The 14,170-nt window shown below is 47.3% G+C and overlaps 1 protein-coding gene across 3 annotated transcripts in view; it reads right to left on the bottom strand.

The window, feature by feature from the left end:
* Window positions 1-105: 105 nt before the first annotated feature.
* prr12a (proline rich 12a) overlaps window positions 106-14,170 on the bottom strand; it is a 24,371-nt gene continuing 10,306 nt past the window's right edge. For all 3 annotated transcript variants that reach the window (XM_086303437.1, XM_086303438.1, XM_086303436.1), the window contains exons 2-15: window positions 12,891-13,048; window positions 12,253-12,414; window positions 7,233-11,971; window positions 6,548-6,775; window positions 5,697-6,396; window positions 5,066-5,592; window positions 4,815-4,931; window positions 4,496-4,629; window positions 3,768-4,249; window positions 3,540-3,659; window positions 2,970-3,067; window positions 2,031-2,162; window positions 1,615-1,710; window positions 106-1,519 (exon numbers count right to left, since the gene is read on the bottom strand). In XM_086303437.1, the coding sequence (XP_086159563.1) occupies window positions 1,385-1,519; window positions 1,615-1,710; window positions 2,031-2,162; window positions 2,970-3,067; window positions 3,540-3,659; window positions 3,768-4,249; window positions 4,496-4,629; window positions 4,815-4,931; window positions 5,066-5,592; window positions 5,697-6,396; window positions 6,548-6,775; window positions 7,233-11,971; window positions 12,253-12,349 (7,605 nt within the window). In that variant the 5' untranslated portion in view covers window positions 12,350-12,414; window positions 12,891-13,048 and the 3' untranslated portion in view covers window positions 106-1,384. The remainder of the gene's footprint in view (window positions 1,520-1,614; window positions 1,711-2,030; window positions 2,163-2,969; window positions 3,068-3,539; window positions 3,660-3,767; window positions 4,250-4,495; window positions 4,630-4,814; window positions 4,932-5,065; window positions 5,593-5,696; window positions 6,397-6,547; window positions 6,776-7,232; window positions 11,972-12,252; window positions 12,415-12,890; window positions 13,049-14,170) is intronic.

The following is a 14,170-nucleotide window of genomic DNA, read 5'->3' as shown; positions in this document are numbered from 1 at the left end:
ACAGACCTTCCTCTTAAGGTCTCAATAAGTTGAGATGTCCCTGCTAAAATGGATGGACACACACACACACCTGCGTGTGTGTGTATATATAGGAAAATGAAACCATTTGTTCTTTGCAGCTTTTATTTGTTTCTCAAATACAGGAGAGTTAATGTACAGAAGGACAAAGAATTTCATCAAGAACTGTACAGTATTTACACATCTTTGTTTTCCTTTTTTTATGGAAAATTAGATTGTTTTCAAAATAAGTCATAGTATGCACAAACATCAAAATGATAAAAATGAAATGCCTATCTCATGTTTAAATATTCCTCGTTTATACTCCTCCTTCCCACGTGGGAGATGGACAGTTTACTTCTTTTTCTTTGCACCTGCATGAATGATGATTGAACTGAAGCACAACAATGTAAAGAGTCAAATAGAGTCTCCTTATTTTCCCCGTCCTTTTTTTTTTTTTTTTCCTTTTGCTGTTATTTTACACCCACTGTATTTGATACATGTCTGTCTCAACGTCTGGTCTTTTTTGGATAGAGGGGAAGACGACTTGGATATGTGGGTTATGATTGTATACTGAACCTGTGGAAAACAACTCTTAATAAAAACAAAAAAAACCCAAAAAACAAAAAAAGCATTTAAGGGCAGCAAACCAGCACTTGTGAGAGCTTAAGTTAAAAACCTCCTCATATAAATAATAAAAATGTGTTTATATATTATCACACAGCTGACTGGTGCTGCCCTTCACATAGCACAGAATGAGAGATAGCGATAGAGAGAGAGCGTTTATTAACACATTTCAGGTTTCTGTCTGCCGACGAGTGAGTCTGCTTGCGGCGCACGCAGTTTTTAAAAAGCATCCTCGCCCTCCTCTAATCTTTTCAAAAGCCAACAGCTGATGTTAGTCTTTTCAAAAAATAATTTATGTAAAAACTAAGCGGTAATAGTTTCTCTTTGAGCTATTGTCTTTATGACACACAGTTAACAGGATGTCAGTGGCTCCCACGTTGACTTGGCGATCCTCCTCTTTGTCCTTCCACCTTGCCTCTCTCCCTTTTTTTTTTTCCCGTAAAACAATCAGTTTCCTCCTGACCCTTTGGTGCCCCGTGACCACGAGTGGGGGTCCCCTTCTCACAAAGTAAGACATTTCTTTAATCATTGATCAACAACAAGAAAACAAAAACAAACAAATTTTTAAAAAAAAACAAAACAAAAAAAAAAACAGGCCAGTGTCCGAGGTCACGTCAACAGACCCTCTCGTGTTCATCAAGGGCCTTAGAGATTTGAAGAGGGGAGGGGGAGGGGGCTGTACAGTAGGATCCATCTCTTTCCTTTTTTGTTTTCAAATACTCTTACTTTAATTCACTGTCTGTGTCTTTATGTGGCTGAATCAGGCTTTGGTGCTGAGCGTGAGCAGCTCGATGAAGGAGCTGAAGAGGCTGTCCAGCCAGTTCTGGTTGGCCATGCACTGCTGCACCACTTCCTCTTGGCCCGGGTCCTCAGCTGCCTGCTCAATGGTGTTGGTCTGGGAGAATGGGATGGAAGGAGAGACAATTGTAACCAAACCAAACACATGGAAGTAGAAGCTTCAAAATGAGCAGAAACAATATGGTTTCTTACCTCTTTCTTGCACTGTAAGAAGGTGTGGTATTTATAATGATGCAGGGAGTGGTAGAGACTGTAGATCCGATAAGACTCGGCTGACAATTTAAGGTCCTATTAAAAAGAACTCGGATTATTGCTGGAGTCAATTTTAGTGAGATTATTTATGGAAAAAAAAAAGTAAAGTAAAACTAAGTGTTGCTGTTCTGGGTTTGGAAACTTGCAACAGGTGTTTGTGTCCACCTACCACCCTTCACAGTAATGATTAATTCTGTCAGTGTAGTGATTTCAGTGACTACCGTGGTTCAAGGCTTTTTTGTGATTGACAAAATTTACAGTCACACAAAATTTCACAGAACTGTGCACAGATGTACTGCTGTACGCTGGGATTTCTAACTATTCATAGCGCTTAGCAAACACAAAATAATGCACACCTGTGGTTTAGGCAGGGTCTTCTTGACTCTGTTGAGGGTCTTGCGGTTGTAAGCATCACCGCTTAGCCGGACCCTCACCACTCCTGAATCCAGGGGGTCTACAATTATCTGGGGGTAAGCATGCAGGACCTCCTGTAGAGAGAGGGGCAATGAGGAACAGCCACAAAACAGTCACACACAAAACACCAGTGTCCTCGAGTTCAAGGATCATTTCATTTACCTGCAGGCATCCTGTTACAGGGTCTACCAAGGTTATCAGTTGGCTAAACCATTGTATTCAACTAATACAAAAATAAATACTATACTTTTGAAATAAAAATTAAACTAAAATATTAGTTAAGAAAATAGTGTCAGTTATCTGTTAGTCTAGTGGTTTTCAAACGTCCTCCATACAATAATAATTAAAAATCTGGATATGAATTGGTTAAAAATATTTTTAAAAAAATTTATGCAGATTTAACAGCTTTTTAAGCTCAAACAAGTAAACAACTTCATGTCAAGTCAAGCATGAGATCCATCCACCAGTTTTAACCACCTTGTCACCCTTAAGGCATCCGTCATTAAATTTGCATCCTCTCATTTCCATAAACAAAAACAGGTTTTTTCCTCATTCCAATCTTCTTATTATGACAAACTAATGTTTTGGTGTGTTGTGGCAACCTTCTGCAATCTGAGTCTTGGGTGAACAAAAGTAGCACAGGAAGCAGAAATGGCATTATTGTAAGCTAGAGGTGACTAACATGATATAAGATCCATCCAGAAGAAAATGAAATACCTTTTAAGACACTTTGACTTTGTGTAAAGTGTAAATAGGTTTCTTCCAACACAAACATCAGCATATTTTACAGGCGGTAAAACAGAGCAGTGTAAAATACTTTTATTACCTTCTATTATGTGAGCCAGAGGGACAGAAAAATAAGCAGCACATTCACAGATTACCTGGTGTTGAGAGCTCATGCTGACTCTCCTCAACAACCTCCTCTTCTGTTCGCTAAGGATGCTGTCAATCTTCCTCATCGGAGGGAGGTAGAGCTCATCTGATGGCCAATCAATGTAAAAGACGTTTCATTAGTCATCATTCATGTAGCTGCCAATCATTTTAATGCCAGCAGCAAACTGAAAGCAGCTCTCCCTGGCTGCAGTTCTTCATGCACTCCCAGGGCTTCCCCCCCTAACCTGTCACAACTGGTTTATCTGGACTGCTCATAAACTCATAACGTGTGGGCTGTTTGTCCAGCCGGAGGCTTCGACCTAAAACCTGGCAGCTGATACTTGACAGAAACGGTGATGTTTACTCAACCTGCCCAAACTTTCTGCTTATGAAAATACCTCCATCCAGTTGTTTCAATGCAGATATTTAAGCTAGAGAAAAGTGAGCTACCAGACAGGCTAACCCAGTTAGAGCAGAGATTTTCTCACTTAATAATTGCATCTGATAATTATTTCTTTATTTTCCAGTTAACATAAAACTGGTAATTATGTTGAGAAGGATGTGTGCGCGGTTCTCACCGTCTGTGTCCTCCAGAGCTTGGATCATGTCAGGGTCCAGGGCCGTGCTCACCAGCATCTCCACGTAACTCCTGAACATCTCCCTCATGGCACGGTTGTTCACTCCACCTTTCACTGGCACTGTGAGTGAGAACCAGTTTTAAACGGAGTCTTCTACCATCACACTAATTAAAATATGAAAAACCCCAAAACAAACACATCTACAGTGAAAGAATTGAAGGGTCTCACTTTCATTTTCGCTAGCTGCCTCGTCCGATGAGTCTGAGTCAGATGATGAAGGTACTTCCTTCAGCCACTTCTTCCTCTTCTTGGGCGGCGGCTCTGCCTTCACCTTGGCTGGCTTGGACTTGGGTGGTCGCTCGGCCTTTTCCTTCTCCTTCCTCTCCACCACTTTCCTGTCTTCCTTCGTCCTACCTCGCTCCGCTGCACGTTTCTCCGCTTTCTCCTGCTGCGACTGCACCCGCTTCTCCTTTTCCCTCTCTTTCTCTGTGTCCCGGTTTTTCTCCTTCTCCTCAGCTTTAGTCACAGCAGCTGAGAGCTCTTTCCTCTCTCGTGGTTCTTTTGTCGTCGTCGTGGTTGTTGTGGTCGCCGTTCTTGTTTTCTCTTTCTGTTCACGCTGGACTGGTGGAGCCACTCTCTCCTCTTTCTCCACTACTCTTGATGGCACCTGAGTGGCAGGAGGGGACGCCATTCTGGGGAGGGACTGACGTCTGTAGGATGAGGAAATCAATTTTATTTAGTACAACACAGTATAACATTGAGGGGTTTTTACTCATCCTGTCCTCAATTGTTAAAAAGTCCAGAAAAACGGTGATGATTCGATCATCAACAACCAGCTTCTGTAGATGCATTTCCCTAATATCTGAAATGATTGGATGGTAGTCGCATCATTGATCTACTCTAGTTTGTTTCAAATTCTTTATGGGCATTGGTTTCAGCATGAAGAACATTCTTACCTGAGAGCAGGTGTGGCTCTGCGCCACGGTCTCCTGGAGCACACTCTGACATAGTCCTTTTTGTTGACATTCTCCAGAAACTTGACATATATTCGCTGATAGCGCCTCTTAGCATCTCCAAAGTATCCAAGATACTGAGCCAGAAAAGGAAGAACAATTTTTAGTTCCATTAAATTTGAAGATGATATAACAATACAGACAGGCGTAAAGCCTGTATATCATACACTGCATTATTTTATGATATTATGGCTAGAACACTAAAGAGCATATAAACAGACTTGTTTGAAGGTACATTAGCGAGGGCGTGGGGTGAACTCACATTGCTTGTGGCACAGAACTGTCTCTGCCCATCTTTGATCTCTGGGCTGAACTTCTGCAGCAGGGCTTTCTGCACCCTCCAGATGGGTGGAGGCTCACGGCCAGTCTGCAGGGCCAGCTGTATCCAAACACACAATCCGTTATTTTACTGTATTTAAAACTCTACTGATGCCTTCGTAGCCACATAAAGATTAATATATAGGTTAAAAAAAAAAAAAAAATTTTTAAAAATTCACAGATTCATATAAATACCTTGAGTGTTCGAATGTCCTCCACACGCACCACAAACTCATCCCTTTCTCTAAAGATGCCCTCCCCTCCACTCTCACTCTCATCCTCCTCGCTCTCTCCAACAATGGCAGCATCTTCTTGCTTTTGAGCAAGATGCAGCGAGGTGATCTTAGGAGCTGGGGGCTCTTCTGGAGAGGCGGGGGACTCGGGAGATGGCATGGGAGACTCCTTCTGAGCTACAGAAGGAGGAGGGGAGACTGGAGCTGGAGTAGGGGCTGAAGCAGGAGGAAGGGGAGGAGGAGGGGTGGCAGGCTGTGGGATAGTAGCCAGTGTGGGAGGTGCAGGTGGGGGGGAAGGAGGTGTGGGAGCGACAGGGCTCGGAGGCTGGGAGTCCTCCTGCTCTTGTTGTTCTTCTGCTGGAGGCAGGGGTGAGGGGAGCGAGAGAGGAGGGAGGGGAGAGTGAGAAGGAGACGAGGATGAAGCAGGAGATGGAGGAACAGAGGGAGGTTCAGGAGTTGTGGGTTCTGGAGGAATCTCAGGGAGAGGAGCTGGAAGGAAGGAGGGACAAGAAATTCAATACCATTAATTCTTTTAACAAACACATTAAAGGAATTTCTAAACTAAATTTCTAAAAGGCAACTCCCACTCTTACCATCAAGCTTTGGTGCACCCAGGGTCTCCAGCTGTGGTTCCTCCGTCATATCACTCTCTTCATCGCCACCGGTGCTTCTCTCCTCTTCATTCTCTTCCTCCTCCTCCTCTTCTTCCTCCTTATTCTCATTCATGTCTACATCTTCTGGCTGAAGGACATCTGGTTCGTTGGATTGGGGCTGGGTGTGGGGGGTGTGCATGGCAGGCTGTGGGCTAAGCGTCGGGGGCTGCATTGCGGGTGTAAGAGGGCCTTGACTTGGTTGATTTTGAGACTGGGGAGGCGGTAGCGGGGGCTGGATGTTTGATGTCAGCTGAGGAGTGTCATACAAAGCAGAAATTGCTGAGGAGATGCTCTTCTGGAGGTCCTGGTTCTTTCCCACTGAGTCCTCCTCATCGGAGGAGAAAGAGGGCAAAGTCTCCAGATTCCTCTTTAGCTCATCTTCTAAACGCTTGGGGCTGGGGCAGTTGCCCAAAGCCAGACCTCCATTACCTTCACCATCCCCGAATGGGGGCGGTGGTGGTGGTGGAGGTGGTGCAGGAGACAGTGAGCGTAGTCCTCCTGATTTACAGGGTGAAGTTTCACCATTGTCAGGTTCCATTCCCGGTGAGATGTCCAAGCCTGGATGTCTCTTTCCCGTTTTCAGGAAATCCAGAAATGAAGCAACAAAACCAGCCTTGGACTCAGAGTCCTTCTCATCCCCCTAAAAGAAAGACAAAACAAGAACCTCTAATTCAGATCAAATACAAAAACTATCGAGCCACAAAGTCAAATTATTTTCATTTAAATTCAGCCTGAGCAATTTTCAACATTTTCTTCTTCACACAGCGAAAATGAAATCCTGTAGCTGTTACCCTTTCCTCCAGCCCCTCGTCATCCACTCCTTCACCCATCATCTGGCTTTTCTGTTTGATCTTGTCCTGACTTCTGGTGCTTTCAGTGCTGCAGGGAGGTCCGGGACTTAAACCAAGTGAGGGAGCAGAGCCAACTGAGCCGTCTGACAAAGCAGGGTCCGTGCCAGACAGAGAATCTGTCCTCAGCAAAGCATCAGAGGAGGACAGAGTACCAATGGGTAACTTGATCTGAAAATAAAAAGAGAATAAACCTCATATTAATTGTATTTTTGCATGAATGTAAAGGCGTAGTTGGCAAAAATCTAGAAACCTAAGATAAATTAATTTTAAATTTAAGAAATAATCAGTTATAATAACTAGGAAAAAAATGGAGGACAGTGACTAATAATGAAACAGAGACAGAGAGGGAAAAAAAACAAAACACAAACAGCAACCTTCAGCTGGCTCACGACTCCAATAAGAAGCATCCACACACAGGTAACACTCCCTGCTATCACATCAGTAAATCTGCGTTATTTAAAGTCAGGGCTTATATGTGAACCCCTTCTTTTATATGGGATTTTACAGTGACCACCATCAGACCACAATAAAAAAACAAAACAAACAAAAAACCCCAAAAAACTAGTGTTTGCTTTGTACTTTTATCAGCGTCAAACCTGCCTTTTCCTGGCAGAATCCCACTGACCTTGAGAGGTGGAATTGGCTCATGCTGCTGCTGTTGCTGCTGCTGTGGCTGGTGATGGAGCTGCTGTGGCGGCTGCTGCTGCTGATGGAGGTGATGGTGGTGCATCTGATCCGGCTCCTTCCCGCTCATTTCTATATACATATCCTCCCTTCTTCCTCCTCTGCCTCGGCTTCCACGGCCCCTACCTCTCCCTCGCCCCTCTACGCTGAATCCCCCTCCTACTGTCATTCCACCCATCTCCCCCATCATCCCTCTTGGAGTGTACGGCTCAGGCATAGGACGGATGCGGGGTCTCCCTCTTGGCCTTGGAGGACCCTCTCTTTTGGGCCTAGTGGGCTTTCGGCCTCTCTTCTTGGGTCCTTCTGGAGGCAGGAGTGTGTGTGAACCCATAGTCGAGTAGCCAGAGGAGTGGTAGAAATCAATGTCACCCATTAAAGGGCTGAGAGAGCCACTTCCTCCTCCTCCTTTTCTGCAGCTGGACACCAAATCCGGCAACAAGTCCGGGAGTCTCCGGCTATTCAGCCGGATGTCAGCTGGCTGATCGGCTTTATCCTCATCGTCTTCAAACTCGTACTCTTGAGCATAACTTTTCTTAGGCAGTGTGTTGGGGTCCCTGCGCTCCTTTAACAGGTGGAAAGAGCTAGACTTAAGGAGCTTCTTGGGACGAGATGAGCAAAAAATGGGAGACTGGAGACCTCCAGAACCAGGTCCCGCGTTAGTTCCTCCAGGCCCTGAGGACATTTTAGCTCCAGAATTGTTGGGACCAGCTGTATTGGAGGTCATACCCATCGCTGGGGCCTGTGACTGTATCAAACCTAGCTGCTCAGTGTTGACAGTTGAAGGCAGCTCATGTGTTTTAAGGGAGTCTAGATCCAGGGTCATGGTGTTGTTGGAAGGTTCATCCAAGCCATGACAGTAAGGTTCATAACCCTGGTCTCCACCATGATGACCCATTATGTCATAACTTGGGCCACTGCTTCCCCCTGCTCCACCTGCACTCTGTCCCGCTTTCAGTGCATCCATTCCTTCTTGCCCGGTGTGGCTTTCATTCATCTCTTCCTGCCCTGGTCCTGCACCACCAGCACAGCTAGACTTGTAGTCCTCTGCGCAAAACATGTCCTCCATTCCTGGAAAAAAGGAGCGGTCTTCATCCTGAAGCAGGGAGTCTGGGAAGCAGATAGACGTTAAAGGTACAAAGCGGTTACTTTGCTGATTCTGGTCTGCTTTCTCCACGGGGCTGACCGTGTCAAACTGGTGCTGTTCTGAGCGCTGCTGGTCCAGCTGGCTCTGCTGAGGGGTGAGCTGGGCTGAGAGCGGCTGCTGTGGGTCAGGCTGAGGCTGCGAGAGGGCCGAAGCAGAAGGTGGGGGTATATGATGAGGGTGAGGAGGCTGCTGAGGGTGGGGCTGTGTATGTGGGTGGTGAGAGTGGGTTTGTTGGTGTTGCGAGGACGGATGCTGCTGCTGCTGCGCGTGGTGCTGGGAAAGGTGATGCATGTGAGACGGGGTCGATAAGCCGATGTCAGGCTCCGTAAGGAAGGAGTGGAGTTCAGAGGCTGAATGCTGCTGCGAGTGGTGGGTTTGGGGAGGCTGATGGTGGGGCGCATGCTGCCTCTGCTGCTCTTGCTGCTGTTGTCGGTGGCGCTCGCCACTCGCTCCGCTCCTTCCTGCGCTGCCCGGTCCGCCACGTCTGTCTTCTGCAACTGCGACGTCTGTGCTGGAGGTTTGGGAGAGGGAGCGCTCCAGCATGTCCAGGGAAGAGACCACAGAGCTTTGTTTGACCTGGCTCTGCTCGTGCTGATGTGGCGGGGGCCCGTGGTTGTAGTGAGCCGCTGCTACCTCCAAAGCTTGGGACTGCAGCTGAAGCTGGAGCTGGGTGGCTTGGGACTGAGACTGAGGCTGGTGTTTACTCGAGCCAAGTCTCCCACCAGTATTATCCATTACAGCTTGTTGTTGGCTAATAGAGTGCTGCTGCTGCTGGGGGAGAGAGTCCATTTTATGGTGCTGCTGATGCTGTGAATGAGAGTCAATTTTGTGGTGCTGCTGATGTTGGTGGGAGTCCATCTTCTGGTGCTGTTGGTGCTGAGGATGGGAGTCCATTTTGTGATGCTGTTGGTGTTGCCGATGAGAGTCCATCTTGTGGTGCTGTGGATGGGGCTCCATCTTGTTGCGGGTGGTGTGAGACAACACCGACTGGAGCAGATGTGGTGGCTGACGAGACTGATCGGTGGGAGAGTCCATCAGGGACGCAGCAGCTTGAGACTGGGAATGCTGCTGTTGGATCTCAGGTGTTTTCCGTGGATAAGGGATTTCTGCACGCTCCTGTGGCTTCTTCTGGAGCTCCATTTGGGTGTGTGGTGGTATCTGCGAGTGTGAGGACACATGTTGAGTGTGTGAGGAGTGCTGGGGAGCGAGGGAGTGCTGAGTGTATGGGTCGCCCCGGCCATAGTGGACTACGGAGCCTAAGTTATCATGGTGATGGAGGTGGGAGTGTACTTGTTCAGCGCTGCCTCTCCCACCGCTGCTCCTGCTGCTTCCCACGGAGCGCTCGTTCCTTTGCTGCTGCTGCTGTTGATGGTGGTGTTGTTGATGTTGCTGCTGTTGTTTCTTCAGTGACATCTCCAGCTGGCTATCCAGCCCTGAGATGGACCCTCCAGAACCTGCATTTCCTACTCCAGCAGTGGTTGTGGCACTGTGGGTACGTATGACACTCTGAGGGTGGTACCTCTCCTCAGGAGTCTTACTCATGTCATAGCTCATCCCTTTGCCTGAATCAGTGGTTGGGGGCACTGACTGGGGCTGAGGCTGTGTTTGTTGAGATGTCTGCTGGGGCTGTTGTTGAGGATGGTGATGAGCAGCCTGAGGAGCAGGGCTCGCTTGGGCTTGCAACAGATGTTGGATCAAGAACTCATCATCGTCATCTACTTCCTCTTGAGATCTCTGAGAACCCACGCCTAGCATAGAAGTGTCCGCCTTCGTCTTGGAGGAGGTGGAGTGATACGACTGAGGTTGGGAGCTGGGACCTCTGGTGTCAGGGAAGCCTTGTGGGGAGGCTAAGAAAGTCGGGGAGAGAACTGAGGAAATGTATTTATTTGAGCCTGGTCCTCCTGGAGATTGAGTAGGGCAGTTGGGTACTGGTGAGTGCAACCCTGGACGGATGATGCCAGAGTTGCCTGATGGAGAGGGGCTGGAGTCTGGGATATGGTAAGACGCACCTCCACTACCTCCTCCACCTCTCTCATTGGTGAGACCATTTCCTGCTCCTCCCCCTGACCCAGAGTTTCCACTTCCTGTGCCACTGCTGCTTCCTCCCCCAGATGCTCCACTGCCTGACGAACCACTTGACCTTAGAAGGGCAGGTGAGTGGCCTGGGGCTCCATAGCCCAGCGATGGGCTTCCAGCTCCACCCAGAGAGGATGGAAGTGATCCATAAGCAGAGTCAGTTCCATATAGATCAGTGGAATAAGACTGGCTTCGTCCTCCCAGACTTCCATAGCCTTTCCCTCCAGTACCTGAGCTCAAGTCTTGAGCTTGTGGTGAACTAAAGCCTCCGTAGGACTGAGCCAGGTGAGATGTGGGGGGTTGATTAGGGGAATATGACTGTGTTTGTTGCTGCGGTGGGGTCTGACCAGTTAGAGCAGATGTGGGGGTCTTCACTGGGGGGACAGGAGAGCCATAGCCTGAGAGGCAGGATTTTGGAAGAGATTGGGGAGCTGATGTAGAGGTGGCAGGAGGCTGCTGCTGAGGGGCTGGAGGAGGCGGAGCTGGCTGAGGGGGTGGCTGTTGCCTGGAAGGGGCTGCACTGGAAGTGGAGGTGGGAATCGAGTTGGAAGGATGAGCCCCAGAGGTGGCAGAAGAGGAAGAGGAGGAAGAGGAGGTGGATGAAGCCGAAGGGGGAGTGTGAGGAGTTCTGGAAGATGATGCAGAACTGCCAGAAGAATAGCCACTGCTTGAGCTGCTTTTGGTACCTTTCCCAGCTGAGGAGGAAGAGGAGGAGGAGGAAGAGGAGGAATAGGGAGGCTGATTAATTGACCGATACTGCTCAGTGCGGGAGGTGGGCTTGTGGTCAGATGAGGGGCTCTGGTCTCCCAACGGACTGCAAGAAAGTCCGGCATGCCTGTGATGGGTGGCGATCTGCTGGTACCCAGGCCCTGAACAGCCGAGGTAGTGCTGAAGAGAGTGGGCAGCAGAGGACGAGAGCTGCGACTGAGCTGGCGTGGGGCGCTGGTAGTGTTTGATAACGCTGTCCTGCCGAGGCACGGCCCTCTCCTGAGCAGAGTTAGACTGGGACTGAGACTGAGGCTGGGGCTGGGCTGAGGGAAAGACTGACGGATTATACAGCTGGGAGGACTGATCCTGTAGCTGTGACGACAGCAAGTTGAACTGGTGTGACTGCAGGTGCCTGGCAGAGGACGCTTGGGCTGATGTGGCACCTGTGGGATCCTGACTGCCCCTGTAAGCAGCTGCAGCAGCACCCTGTGAGGACAGGAGTCTATCAAATCCCAGACTTGACTGAGATGGGGCTTTTATGTGTATTAGGGGGTCATGTGGGGAGAGCAGACCATTGGATGTTGGACTGAAAGTGGGTGTGTCCTGGAGGGAAAGGGAGGCACCAGGGAATGAACGGCTGGAGAAGGAAGCCGGATGCTGATAGGCTGATAGAGCTGAGGAGGAGGGAAAAGAGCCAGAGCCAGGAAGGGCTCCCGAGATGAATAGTTCAGGAGGAGCAGGCGTGTGCATCGCTGTTAAGAAGAGGAAGACATTGCAAAATTACTCAGTAACCTTCAAGCTATCATTTCAAAATCTGACATAAATTAATTAGTAAAACAAAAAAGAGGATTTAAAATTAATCAAGTCAAAGGGAAAACTATAGACAAGTACAATAAATATTTGATAAAACACACATAGTCACACACTCAGAATAATAATGATGGGCAAACATTGGGCGTTTTTTTAAATGTCATATTGACTGCGGGGCCTGTTTGAATGTCAGCACATCAGGGAAGATCTAACATAGCCCCACCTGTTTGCCAGGATGGCGTGCGGAACTGGGATAGTAGGGAGGAGGCAGAGGGCGGAGGCTGGGGACCCCGGGACTCCAGGGCTGAGATCAGATTCATGACAGAGGCATCGGGAGCAGAGGGGCTGGCGTGGTGGAGGCCAGTATCAAACAGCCCAGACAAACCTTTAGAAAAGAAAGACAGAACAATGAAACATTTATTCACTGATTAAGATCAAGATTGATCATTTTTATTAATTAATTAATAAAAATGATCAATCAACCAATCAATCAATTTAACAAAAAAAAAAAAAAAAAAAAGCCAGTTGCTCAGATGTACGTAAAGTAAGAAAATTAGGTTTAACTTCTCAAGAGGTTTATTTGGCAAACCTGATGTAAAGCAAAGAATATAAAAGGGAACTGTAGAAGTTCCAGCTGTATCTAAAAAAAATACACAACTCATAAGCCATTGGAAAAAAAAAAAAAAAAAAAACGTATGAGAATGAGCACAAGCTTCAACATCCAAGGGTTTGACTCATCCAAGCGATAATGTGCACATTTTTCAATGACAATAATCTGCCAGGGCCTGTATGGACAGACACAATAATTCATTGCCAGGGCCCCTTATGGTGGTGACATGGAAGGTATGACATTTATCTTACCCAAACTCCGTCCAGCTGCTCCCCAAGCTCCGCCTTGGCCAGAGCTCCCTGGGTGGTGATTGGTGGCATAGCCCTGCAGAGGGTGAGGGGTGGCGTAAGCTTGCCGGTGAAGGAGCTCAGACTCTGGGTGGGATGATCTGGAACTCCCATATACAAGACTGGGAAGACATGGGAGTAGAGAGGACGGGTGAGGAGGGGTTGTGAACTGTCAGTAATTTCACTCATATGAGAATTTATGAAAACATAATCTGTTCTCACAACGTGACCCATGAGGAAACACTTCCTGATCTGGGGTCTACCTTTTAAAAACACACATCTAATATGCAGGTCGCTCATTTAATGAATGATGTTACATCCAGCCCTACTCATTAGGGGCATACCCTTAATATCTTCACGCTTCTTGGACGTGATCTACAGGTGTAAAGCAAATCTCTGATAAGCATTGGATTACAGAATTGTTCATTACATCCAAATGTATTAAACCATATGCAAATGTTTAAAACCAGCTGTATACATGCTATGCAAAAATAAAAGAACAGCTAATTTGCAATTATTATAATGAAATCAGAAGACACACTCATTGCATAATTTGTAATTTCCCCAATCTAAATCAACTCCCTGCTTAAATCTTAAAAGCTTCCACTGGCAGTACTGTGCTTTACAAAAGAGAGATGAAATGCGTGGCTGCCTGGCTAACCAGATGACATGCTAACATTTTGTGCTGCTGTTAGCACCGCCTAGCAGAGCACAGCAGCTATGGTAGAAATGCAGATACTAGGCCCAAACTGCAAGGCCAGCCTTGCATTTACATAAAGCATGTGTAATCAACGCGTGGAAGTGCGCCGAGTGAAAAATACAGTTTCCTTACTGAGCACCAAAGACAACTGATTAATATGCTTGTAAGCACTGATTATGATGATGGAGCTAACAGCTGGATGGTGCAAGCCGACGCAAATGCATGCTAAGCTGCATGCAAACATCAGCAACTAGCTAGGTTTGTTTCATCAAATATTATTCCCCGAGGGACCGCGAAGGCTTTCGAGTGTGATCCGGCTGCTACATCTGGGTTTAAATATCACACATGTGCATCTATACATGAGGCAATGACGTTTGCATGCACAGGCCTCGATACACATCCCTGCAACAGAGCGCTAGCTCTCAGGGCTAATCAAAGCTAAAAAAAGACAGGCATTCTTACAGGGTCCAGCCGATTTTTACTACCACCAAATGCATTCACCCTTGGCCTAATTTTATTGAAATTTACTATTCAGGCAAACGAC

This window comes from Aulonocara sp. 'chitande type north' Nkhata Bay, linkage group LG8, assembly GCF_057382095.1.
Source record: "Aulonocara sp. 'chitande type north' Nkhata Bay isolate Kocher_YH1m ecotype deep benthic linkage group LG8, A_spYH_male_GT1.1, whole genome shotgun sequence".
Classification (NCBI taxonomy): domain Eukaryota; kingdom Metazoa; phylum Chordata; class Actinopteri; order Cichliformes; family Cichlidae; genus Aulonocara; species Aulonocara sp. 'chitande type north' Nkhata Bay.
The sequence above is the reverse complement of the archived record's forward strand: the minus strand, read 5'-3'. Positions and strand labels throughout refer to the sequence as shown.